General features: G+C 48.9%; 1 protein-coding gene across 1 annotated transcript in view; it reads left to right on the forward strand.

Annotated features, from left to right (window-relative positions):
* LOC111955743 (golgin subfamily B member 1) overlaps positions 1 to 10943 on the forward strand; it is a 24541-nt gene extending 13598 nt beyond the window's left edge. Inside the window, 14 exon segments of the mRNA XM_070436460.1 lie at positions 6 to 2671; positions 2790 to 3095; positions 3155 to 3233; positions 4483 to 4564; positions 4567 to 4718; positions 4978 to 5805; positions 5953 to 6125; positions 6212 to 6371; positions 6911 to 7021; positions 7354 to 7524; positions 7731 to 7831; positions 8660 to 8731; positions 9041 to 9137; positions 9353 to 10943. Of these exon segments, the coding sequence (XP_070292561.1) occupies positions 6 to 2671; positions 2790 to 3095; positions 3155 to 3233; positions 4483 to 4564; positions 4567 to 4718; positions 4978 to 5805; positions 5953 to 6125; positions 6212 to 6371; positions 6911 to 7021; positions 7354 to 7524; positions 7731 to 7831; positions 8660 to 8731; positions 9041 to 9137; positions 9353 to 9493 (5139 nt within the window). The 3' untranslated portion in view covers positions 9494 to 10943.
* Positions 10944 to 11037: the final 94 nt, after the last annotated feature.

Below are 11037 nucleotides of genomic sequence, written 5' to 3' on the forward strand. Positions count from 1 at the left end.
ATGAGATCATGGAGCTTAGCCAGCAGCTGGGTGAGCAAAGCTCTCTCCTCCAGTCCATGCAAGAGACAGTGTATGAGAAGGACCAGTCGATCGCCTCCCTGCATGAAGGCCTGAGAGCAGAGAAGGAAAAGAGCCAGAGACTGGAGGCYGAGGTCCCCCAGAGGCAGGAGGAAGAGAAGCGCAGCGAGGCCAAGATCCTGCAGCTTCAGCAGAAGCTCAAGGCCGCCCTTATCTCCCGCAAAGATGCCCTCAAAGAGAACAAAAGCCAGARAGARGAGTTGGCCTCCACWGAGAAAGTCATCACTGAACTGCAGCAGAAGATGGRGGCTAGAGAASTCGAGCTGGAGAAGCTGAGAGCAGAAAGAGCGAGGCTGATAGAGGAGGTTGATCGGACCTTGGTGGAGAACCAGAGCCTTGGAGGGTCCTGCGAGAGCCTCAAGCTGGCCATGGAGGGTATGCTGACAGAGAAAGACTTCTGTAAAAGAGAGGCCGAGTCTGCCAAGGAGGAGGCTGCCCGGGCATGCAGAGAATGTGAGGAGAAGGTGCATGGGATGAAGGATGAGTATGAGACTCTGCTAAAGTCCTATGAGAACGTGAGTGATGAGGCAGAGCGTGTGAGACGTGTGCTGGAAGCTGCTAGACAGGAGAGGAAGGAGCTTGTTGCTAGAGCCAGGACCCACGAGGCAGCCAGGCAGGAGGCTGAACGGCAGAAAGAAGAGGCCCAGAAAGAGGTGGACACTGTCAAAGACAAGATGAGGAAGTTTGCCAAGACCAAGCAGCAGAAAATCATGGATTTAGAGGAGGAGAATGAGAGTCTCAGAGAGATGGATGAAAAGAAAGGAAAAAGAAGGGAGGACAAGGCACTCAAAGGAGAACTTGAAAGACTCAAAGAAGAGTTTGAGGCTCTGAAAGCTGATTTGAATGCCACTACGGCACAGAGGGACTCCTTAGAACAGCAAGTTGTTGAGGTGAGGGAACAACTAGCCCAAGAGCTAGAGAAAGGGGACAGATTAGCTCCAGATAAAACCCCCAGCTCTGATGATGTAGTGGAGGAAACTATTGTTGCCCAGCAGTCTAGTACAGTCATGACTGAAACTACCCAAGAGCCAGTTAAGAGTCAGCCTCAGGACATAGAGCCACATAGTCAGGCTATAGAGTCTGAGGTAGCTGCACCTGAAACGCCCTCTGTTGAGAAGATGGTGAAGACCGAAATAACTGAAAGTACACAGGCCCTAATTGATGAGAAATTGAGCAAAATGGAGGCAGCCCTACAGTCAGAGAGGGAACTGAGGCAAGAGCGCGAGGCTGACCTCACTGCTGAGCTGGCCTCTCTGGAGCAGCGCCTTCAGGAGAGTAAAGAGAAGGAACAGACCCAGAGGGAGGAGCCGGTGAAGACAGACATGTCTGAAAGTGAACTGGCCGTAATTGAGGGAAAGCGGAGGGAAATGGAGGCAGCCCTACATTCAGAGAGGGAACAGTGGCAAGAGAGTGAGGCTGAACTCAAGGCTGGACTAGCTTCTCTAGAGCAGCTCCTTCAGGAGAGTAAAGATAAGGAACAGAGCCTGATGGAGGAGAGCTCTAAAAGGGAAGCCCAACTCCAGGAGCTCCACAGCAGCCTGGAGGTAGAGAAGGACGACCTAGAGGAGCGTCTGATGAACCAGCTGGCCCAGCTGAATGGCAGTATCGCCGGCTACCAGCAAGACGCGGCAGACAGCCGGGAGCGACTTGCGGAGCTGCAGCGGGAGGTGGAGAGACTGGAGAGGGAGCGGGCTGAACTGGAAGCCCTGGCCGAGAGCGAGAGGGACCGGGCAGCCAGGCTGGAGGAGGACAAGAGGCAGGCCCAGAGAGAGAGGGCCGAGGCAGAGGCAGAGTCAGGGAAGCAGAGGGAGCTGGAGCAGCAGCTGAAGTCCGCCCAGAGGGTGAAAGAGGGCAGCCAGAGCCGGGCAAAGCAGCTGGAGGAGCTGCTGAGAGAGAAGCAGCTGGAGGTGCGCCAGATGCAGAAGGACTGCATCCAGTACCAGGAAAGGATCAGCGAGATGGCCAGGGAGGGCAAGGCTTTGCAACTGGGCAGCAACGAGGTCCACAAAGAGCTTGGGCAAGCCTATCTGGAGAGGACCATAGTCACAGACGCTTTGAAGAAGACTGAGGCTGAGYTATCTAGCTGCAAAGCCCAGCTGGTTGAGGCCCAGACAGAGGCCAGCCAGGCCCAAGCTGAGAGGAGAGCCTGTGAGCAGACCGCTCTACAGAGAGAGGCTGAGTTGAAAGCAGAGGCAGAGCAGAGCCTGGACTCTGTGAGGTTCAGGCTGGGAGCCGAGCTGAAGCAGATTGAGCTGAGGTTGGAGGAGTCTTACCGGGAGAGGGAGAGAGAGGAGRATGCCACCCGGGAGGCAAAAGAGCTGGCTGATACCGCTGAGAGACAGGCCCAGCAGATGCAGGCCCGCCTCGATGAGTCTCTGGCCCGACTGGCTGCCTTCTCGCGCTGTATGTCCTCCCTGCAGGATGACAGGGACCGCGTGCTGGATGAGACCCGGCAGTGGGAGAGTCGCTTCAACAGCACCCTCCAGGGGAAGGAGGCCGAGGTGCGTGAGGCAGAGACCCGGTCCAGAGATCTGGCTGAACAGCTGCAGAAAGAGACCGCACAGAGAGAAGAGCTACAGCTTACAGTGGACAGGTAAAAATGGCTACATTTCCTGAAAAAGTTAATTAATTAAATTGCCCCAATTTCCTGCCAGGTTTGTGATACACTATAGTGTGTTATGTAATGTGTTTTTTTCTTATTTTTTGTCCAGACTGCAGAAAGCAGACGAGCAGTGGCAGCTGAAATGGGAGCAGGAAGAGAAGAGGCTCCGTGAGAACCAGGCTGCCCTAGAGCAGGAGAGGGGRGARCTTCAGAAGTCCCTAGCCCAGACCGAGACCTCCCTGGCTGACGCTCGCGCCCAGCTGGCCTCCCTGGAGAGCGAGGCGGAGGGGCTCCGCCACAGAGCCCAGGCCCTGGAAGAGGCAGTTGGGAAGCTGCAGGGAGAGACCAACGAGGCCAGGTCCCAGCTGAAGGAGAGGGAAGCAGAGGAGAGAGGCTGCCTGCCATCCAGCCTAACGTGTTGTGGAAACAGACTGTGTGAGACACAGACCTTCACTCCTCTGAAGACCCTGACAGAGAAACCTGCAGACAGAGCTGAGTGAGAGAAGAGGAAAAGTTAGAGCTGCTAGGGGAGAAGGAGCAACCGTTGACACAGGTATAGCATCCTTTATTTCATCTCTGCTTATGTCATGTTTTGTCATCCCAAATGAATTAGTGCTGCCATTTTATGCATGGGGATGTCAAATTCGTACGATTATTCAAAATAGGGTGTCAAAATTCCCTGACAATTTTTTTTATTTTTTTCTATTTCACCTCTTATTTAACACCAGTAGGCTAGTTGAGACAAGTTCTTCATTTGCAACTGCCCGACCTGGCCAAGATTAAAGCATAGCCAGTTGAACAGACAAAACACAGAGTTTACACCATGGAGTAAAACAAGTAAACAGTCAATAACAAGGTAGAAAAAAAAAAGAGAATCTATATACAATGTGCTGCAAAAGGCATGAGGTAGCAATGTAAATCGAATAATTACAATTTAGCAATTAACACTGAAGTGATAAATCACAGATATCATGTGCAAGAAGAGATATTGTACTTGCGTGTGCAAAGAGCATGAAAGTAAATAGAATAAAAGCAGTACAGTACTTGGGGGGGGAGGTAGGTAAATGTGGGTAGTTTACAGATGGACTTGTACAGCTGCAGGCGACGGTTAGCTGCTCGATAGCAGATTTTTAAAAGTGTGAGGAGATAAAAGTCTCCAACTCAGAAAGATGTTTTATGCAATCGTTCCCAGGTCGGCAGCAGCAGAGAACTGGATAGGAAAGGCGTCCAAATGAGGTTAGCTTTAGGGATGATCATTCTCGTTACGCAAAAAGAAACAGAAACTCAGAACAATTCTCCTTTGCCTCTGCACCACACACAACGAAATCCTCAATACAAAACGAAGCTAACCAGATGGTACAACAAGACATTTGGGTAAAGACGACGGATTCCGCCGCGAATCAGTTCCATACAGTGAATTCTCAAGATACGCATCCATAAAACACTCACACGCCGGACCACATAAAAACGTGACTCAAAACAGCTAAGGCAGTCACACGAACGGATAGAAGAAAAACACAACATACAGAAGACAATGTCCCTGCACAAGCAACGGTTAACCGTTGGCACAGTGTGAGAAACATACACCTGGCTGGAGCGCGTGCTGCGGTGTCGCGGTTAATGGTGTACCATCGTGACCAGCCTGAACTGAGATTAGCGGCACTACTAGCATAGCCTTGTTAGTGAAATGTGATTGTGATGTTACCGTTTTGATGAGCGTATCAAGTTTTTACAACTTGAAAATGTTTAAACCCATTCCCCTGCATCTTCTTGACTGCTTTACGCATGCTTGCTCCCCCCAGGCTGCAGAGGAAGGGCCAGGAGGAGCTGACCCAGGGCCCAGGAGGCTGAAGTAGAAGGAGCTGGAGGAGAGGAGAGAGAGGTGCGGTCTGAGAACCGGATTCGCGGAAAGGCAGAGGAGGAGAGCAGCCACAGCAAAGCCAGTGCTGGACTGCCTTCACCAAGCCATGGCTCTTTACAGGACGACAGAGACAGAGTACTTGCATTGTACCAAACAGCTGGAAGGAGAAACATCGCAGTTAAAGAACAATGATAACACTCATGTGTACAGAGGCATAAATGGCAGGTCAAGAAGAGATTCTGAATGGATTCTCCTACACTTAATGTAAACCGGTAGTAAATGGTCCATGTTTGTTTATGTACACGCATGTCATTGACATGCTGAAACTGTATGTAGTGATAAGAGTGATGTTATTAGTGTGATAGTATTCTAGAATGTTTTCCTCATGCCCCAGTTGTATAACCCATCCCTCTACGTAATGGGTCTGTTGTCCCAGGTGATGATGGAAAAGGACGCTCTGATCCAGGAGGCTGCTGCGGAGAATAACAGTCTRAAGGAGGAGCTRCGCTCYCTATTGGTCCAGAGGGAYGACCTCCACGCAGAGAAGGCCAAGCTATCTGCCCAGCTTCAYRGCTACAGGGACGACCTTACCCAGGTCCTCACCATGAAGGAGTCCCAGCACAAGCAGCTCTTGTCCGGCCAGCTGGAGCGCATCGCTACCCTGGAGAAGGAGAGAGAAGAGCTAGGGACTAAGATCAAGAGCCTGGAGGGAGGGGAGGCTTTCGTTCAGGCGGTGGAGAGGGAGGCCCTCAGCCAGGCTGGTGATAGTGGAAACAGGCAGGGGAGAGACGCTCCCGGGGCGGAGGTAGAGAAGCTGAGGGAGCAGCTGCAGGCTGCCAGGGCCCAGGTGGAGAGCATGGAGGAGAGCCTTGCCAAGGAAGGAGAGGTGCAGGAGGCTCGGCAGAAGGAGCTGAAAGAACTGCGTTGGGAGGGAGGGGTGACGCGCATGGAATCGGAGACAGCGGCCGAGAGGGTGGCCGAGCTGGCCCGAGACCTGCTGACCATGGAGCAGAGGCTGCTGGAGGAGAGGGAGGTGGCCGGCCAGCTCCGGGCCCAGAACCAGGCGTTCGGCCAGGCCATGGCTTCACTGCAGGGCAGCAGGGACCAGGCACTCAGCCAGGCCCAGGAGCTCAGCCTCAGACTGGAGGAGATGAGCAGGGCAGGGGGCCAGCAGACACCCACCACGGGGCATGGAGGATCCACTGCGGAGGTGTGGGGACTGAAGAACGCCCTGTCAGCCCTGCAGAACGACAGGGAGAGACTGGTAATCAACCAGAATTATCTCCATTTTGCACAAAGTGTTCCATAAAAGCACTACTAACGCACTAATAACTAATAACTTACCTGCACATCGTGTTTTCATAYACCAGTATCCACAGTAACACAAGCTTTGTTTCTCCCTGTCCTGTAGTTGGAACAGCTGCAGCGGCAGCACTCAGAGCTCACTCGACTGGGAGGAGGAGAGCTGTCTAGACTCAGCCAGGAGCTAGAGGAGGAGAGGAGGAGGGCTGAGGAGATGGTGGACAGGATGAGGGAGCTGGACAACCTGAGGCAGAGGGAGATCCAGGAACTAGAAATTCTCAGGTGAGACATACATACATTCTTAATCATGTTTAGAGGTATATGAGTGTCTATGCCTTGGCTACATAGGTATATATGTCTCTCTCTAGGCTGGAGCAGGTTGACTGGCAGGCCCAGGCAGAGCTCCTGAAGCAGCAGACCCTGGCCACCCTCTCGGACCGTGACCAGCAGGTGCGCCAGCTCGGTGCCATGTTGGAGGAGGCCCGCGTCACCAGGCCCAAACCACTGGAGGAACAGCACCAGAGACAGGTTAGGAGGAGGACACCTCTCAATCTGCAACTGATAACGACTGTACTTGGACCAGGGATTAGTGAGATGGCAGACGTAATCTACTGCTGTTCATGTCCAAATCAAATTGTATTTGTCACGTACACAGTTTACAGCGGGTATAAAAGGAGCAGTGAAATCACCTTTTTCTGGACGAATCAAAATAACAATGAATTAAAGGAAGGTCGTATGCATAGTAATAAAWCTGATATCTTCACAATTGGATATACAGTATAAATGATGAATGTGTTATGTCATGTACGACTGTGGTACAAATATAAAGTGGATAGTGTCTTGGTCGCGCAGTTGGATAAATAGTATGATAGAACAGCAGTGTTGACTGTGGCAAGATGCACTCTGCTTGCTGCATACATTTGGCCTGTACTGGACAATGTTATCTACAAATCTAGGTTTCAGTTCTACATTTGTGCAGTTAAGAGACGGTTAAACGGTGTGATTATGGTTCACCTCTGTTGTCTCTTCTCTGTGGCTGTTTATGTGTTGTTGTTTTTTGTGCTCAGGCACCTCTTGAGGCAGACCTGTCATCTAAAGTAGGGGTCCTTCAATCAGAGAGTGGCCCGCTGAATGATCTTCAGCTGCGAGAGCAGCRGATTACACAGCTCAGTAACAAGGTAGAGATACCATACTGTTCCTCCTTCCTGTCACCCATAGCCTCTTGTCTGTGTCTTAGCAACCCTACCTACAATCATTCTGTTTTCCTACTACGTTATCTCACAACTACCTCTGATCACCCTCTCTGACTTACAGTACTAAATTACATGGTTGAATGAAAGGTACTTAATTTCATGATTATGGATTAGATGATTACATATTATGTCTCCCCCTCTGGCTCTTTCCTCTTCATTTCATTTCTCTTGCATGCCTCTTTTCCATTTTCTTTCATAATTTCTTCTCTGCTTCTTCTTCGTTCTTCTGTCTTTTGGTTTTGTGTGTGTGTGTCCAGTCTGCTGAGCCCGTTGCTGTCCCTCCCTCCCCTCAGCTCTCACAGGTGTTTGAGGAGAACCGCCATCTCTCCTCCCAGTTCCAAGGCAGTTCCCAGAGGCTGGATGAGGCCGAGAGCCGCTGCACTGCCCTCCAGAGGCAGCTCCAGGAACTGCACGAAGACAAGCGCAAGGTCWGCACGCCCTTGGATATCACTCTGCTCTGATTCATTCACTGTCCCTAGTTGATACATACKGAACATATGTTTTTAAAGATAATGTGTCCACTATGGCACAGAGGAACTAGATTTACACATTGACATCTCTGGAGCCATTTAAGACTGCACTATAGTGATTTCTACAATGTTGAGTGATTTTGACTATTTCTTGTGGCCCCCAGAGGACAGGGGAAGTGGACAGTGCCCCYGGAGCTCCTCAGCAGCACAGTGGCCCTTCAGAGAGCGAGAGCCTCAGGGTGGATTTTAAAGAGCTCCAGCGCAGGTACCAGTTCTCAACCCCACGACACCCCCCTTTAAAAAACCACATGACAGTACACCACACACATTACAGTACACACACACACACACATTCTCTCTACCAATGACCAGAACACACACATACAGTACACACACACGTTCTCTCTACCAATGACCAGAACACACACACATACAGTACACACACACAGTTCTCTCTACCAATGACCAGAACACACACACATACAGTACACACACACGTTCTCTCTACCAATGACCAGAACACACACATACAGTACACACACATGTCTCTTCTACCAATGACCAGAACACACACACATACAGTACACACACACACGTTCTCTCTACCAATGACCAGAACACACACACATACAGTACACACACACGTTCTCTCTACCAATGACCAGAACACACACACATACAGTACACACACACACGTTCTCTCTACCAATGACCAGAACACACACACATACAGTACACACACACACGTTCTCTCTACCAATGACCAGAAACACACACACATACAGTACACACACACATTCTCTCTACCAATGACCAGAACACACACACATACAGTACACACACACGTTCTCTCTACCAATGACCAGAACACACACATACAGTAACACACACACACGTTCTCTCTACCAATGACCAAACACACACACATACAGTACACACACACGTTCTCTCTACCAATGACCAGAACAACACACGCAAAAAAATGAACAATAACAAACAGAACAGACACAACAAACCCATTCAACACCACACAGCCCCAGCCCAACGCAAGCATGTCCGACATGCTAATGTGTCCTTTCTTTGTGTCTGTCAGACTGGATGAAGAGCAGCAGTATAGGGTGGTTGTGGAGGAGCAGCTAATGGCCGCCCAGGACCGCCTCAAACTGTAAGAGAGTTATCACAGCTTAGTGTCACCTGTCACATGACAGAGGTCATCCTCTGCCTTCCCCTACAGCTCTACACTCACTGACACAGTGTGATTCTAATGAGGAATGAGCATGTCAGCTCGCTGCTGTGACTGTCAGGCTCTATAGAGATACTCTGCTCTCAGATTTGYAGAGGTACTGTGTTGATAATGGGATTATTGGCCTCAAGTCATCGTTTGGAATATTGGTGTTGGAACTTGTCTGTGTGCTTTCCTGTGTGTGTCAGACAGTATATACTCAGTATCTCTCTCCTCGCTCACCTGCCGTAGGATCAACCAGGGTGAATGGCAGTCGGCCCATGAAGGGCAGTTCTCTGCTTCTGAGACAGCTGTCCTCATTGAGCCACCAGGAGGCTCTGCAACCCGAGTAAGTACCAACCAACACCCTGTATTATTTACACAGGATACATTTCTGAAGATGAAATGTAAGAATGGTCTATTCCTACTTCTACTACTACTACTACTACTGCCTCCTGTAACAGTCTATACTTCTCTCTCTCTCCCCCTCCCTCTCTCTCTCTCCCCCTCCCTCTCTCTCCCTCTCTCCCCCTCCCTCTCTCTCCCTCTCTCCCCCTCCATCAGATTCGGAGCAGCAGTGGGCCAGGCCTGATGAGAATGCTGCGCGTGGCCTTCTGCTCTCGCCAGCGCACACCCCTGCTGGTGTCCCTCTACCTGCTCACCGTGCACGTGCTGCTACTGCTCTGCCTGGGGGGTTACGTTTAGGGCGCCCTCCACCCCTTAGAGAGTGAGAGAGGAGAGAGATGGAGAGATAACGGACATGTGACACAGACCCACCCACCCCCTCTCCAAGACAGATATCATATTACTGTTACATTCAATAGTGTAGAATCGGAGAAGACTCGTCACACACACACACACACAGACCATGCACTTTTGATACAACAACAAAAATAACGATAATGTGTCTTAGCCTATTAACCAAAGTGAATAGTTTTTTTATATACTGGGAGTCAAAAACACCCTCTGCCATCATTGATTTGATTCAATATTTAATATGTTACCGTTAGCGTACATGATCAGTCAAATGTTATTGTAGAGGAAATGAGAAGCAGTATTGCACTACCTCAGAACTGTTGTTTATTGGACTTCTATAAAGGGACGTGGATATTATGCATCTTTAAATGTACCTGGGGGAACTAACATGAAATGACACTGTACAGTAGATTTACACGGTGTTTAGTTTTTTCAGCCAGTTTATGTTAGTGGTGGTTTAGGTGCCTTTAAATGAGGAGAATAAAGGGTCACTTCATGTCTGGATGGAGTGAGGGTTAGGATCTGTGGATCTGTTCCTATCTCTCTTACTCTCCTATGTTCTCACGTACAATGGACACCAACTGAAACGTGTACAACCTGCTATGACTACATTCCTACAACCATCTATTTATTTTCTTTTTCCTCTCATTGTTTTCTCTTTAATTAAGAGAGAGCACCATCATTGGCATATTTGACTCCTGTAGTATTTGTATGTCGTATGTACAGTATGTATGTACTGGATGTGGGTTATCCAATCAATTCCCCAATTTCTGCCATTGGTGCACAGATGAGGGTTTTATTCTATTGATTTTATGGCAGATTCATTTGACATTCTGGTGGAATGTTGTTCATTCCAGATGAAATCGTGTTGGTGTTTTTTCTGTGACACTACAAATAATGTCCATCCAATCTAAGATTCCTATAATTTAGCATTATTTATTGCTTACGCATTTAAACCGCATAATCTACTACAATGTATGGTGAACACAATACTGCTGGGAAAAATGACTACTCAAAAACTTATTCTTGGTGTCTGTTGTCCCACTACACATCTTGTGACTCACTTGTCCTCTGTTAACTTCTATTGTTAATGACCTTGTACTGTGCTGTATAGATTGAATTGTCATGATGATTGATGATGATGATGATGATACGTGTTTTTCAGCACAGCCTACTGAGGGGTATAGGGCTAGATGTGTACCAGTTATTTTCAAAGGGGACTAGTTAGAACATAACAGGTGAAAAAATAAGACAAATATTGGGAATGACACGTGATTTATAACCTGATGAAAATAACTGGTGCAAAGTAAATCTAGTCCTTTAAGTGTCAAATCTCTGTATGATCAGTGTTGGTTACTCTTGGGCTATTTTTTAACTGAAATATATTGGGAAAACAAATGGATGTTTATTGCGGTTTATTACGGAATGAGAATGTGTGCTTTTACTAATTCACAAACATTATCGTTTTGAATACAGTTGTGTCCAGCATTGAT

This window comes from Salvelinus sp. IW2-2015, linkage group LG3, assembly GCF_002910315.2.
Source record: "Salvelinus sp. IW2-2015 linkage group LG3, ASM291031v2, whole genome shotgun sequence".
Lineage (NCBI taxonomy): Eukaryota > Metazoa > Chordata > Actinopteri > Salmoniformes > Salmonidae > Salvelinus > Salvelinus sp. IW2-2015.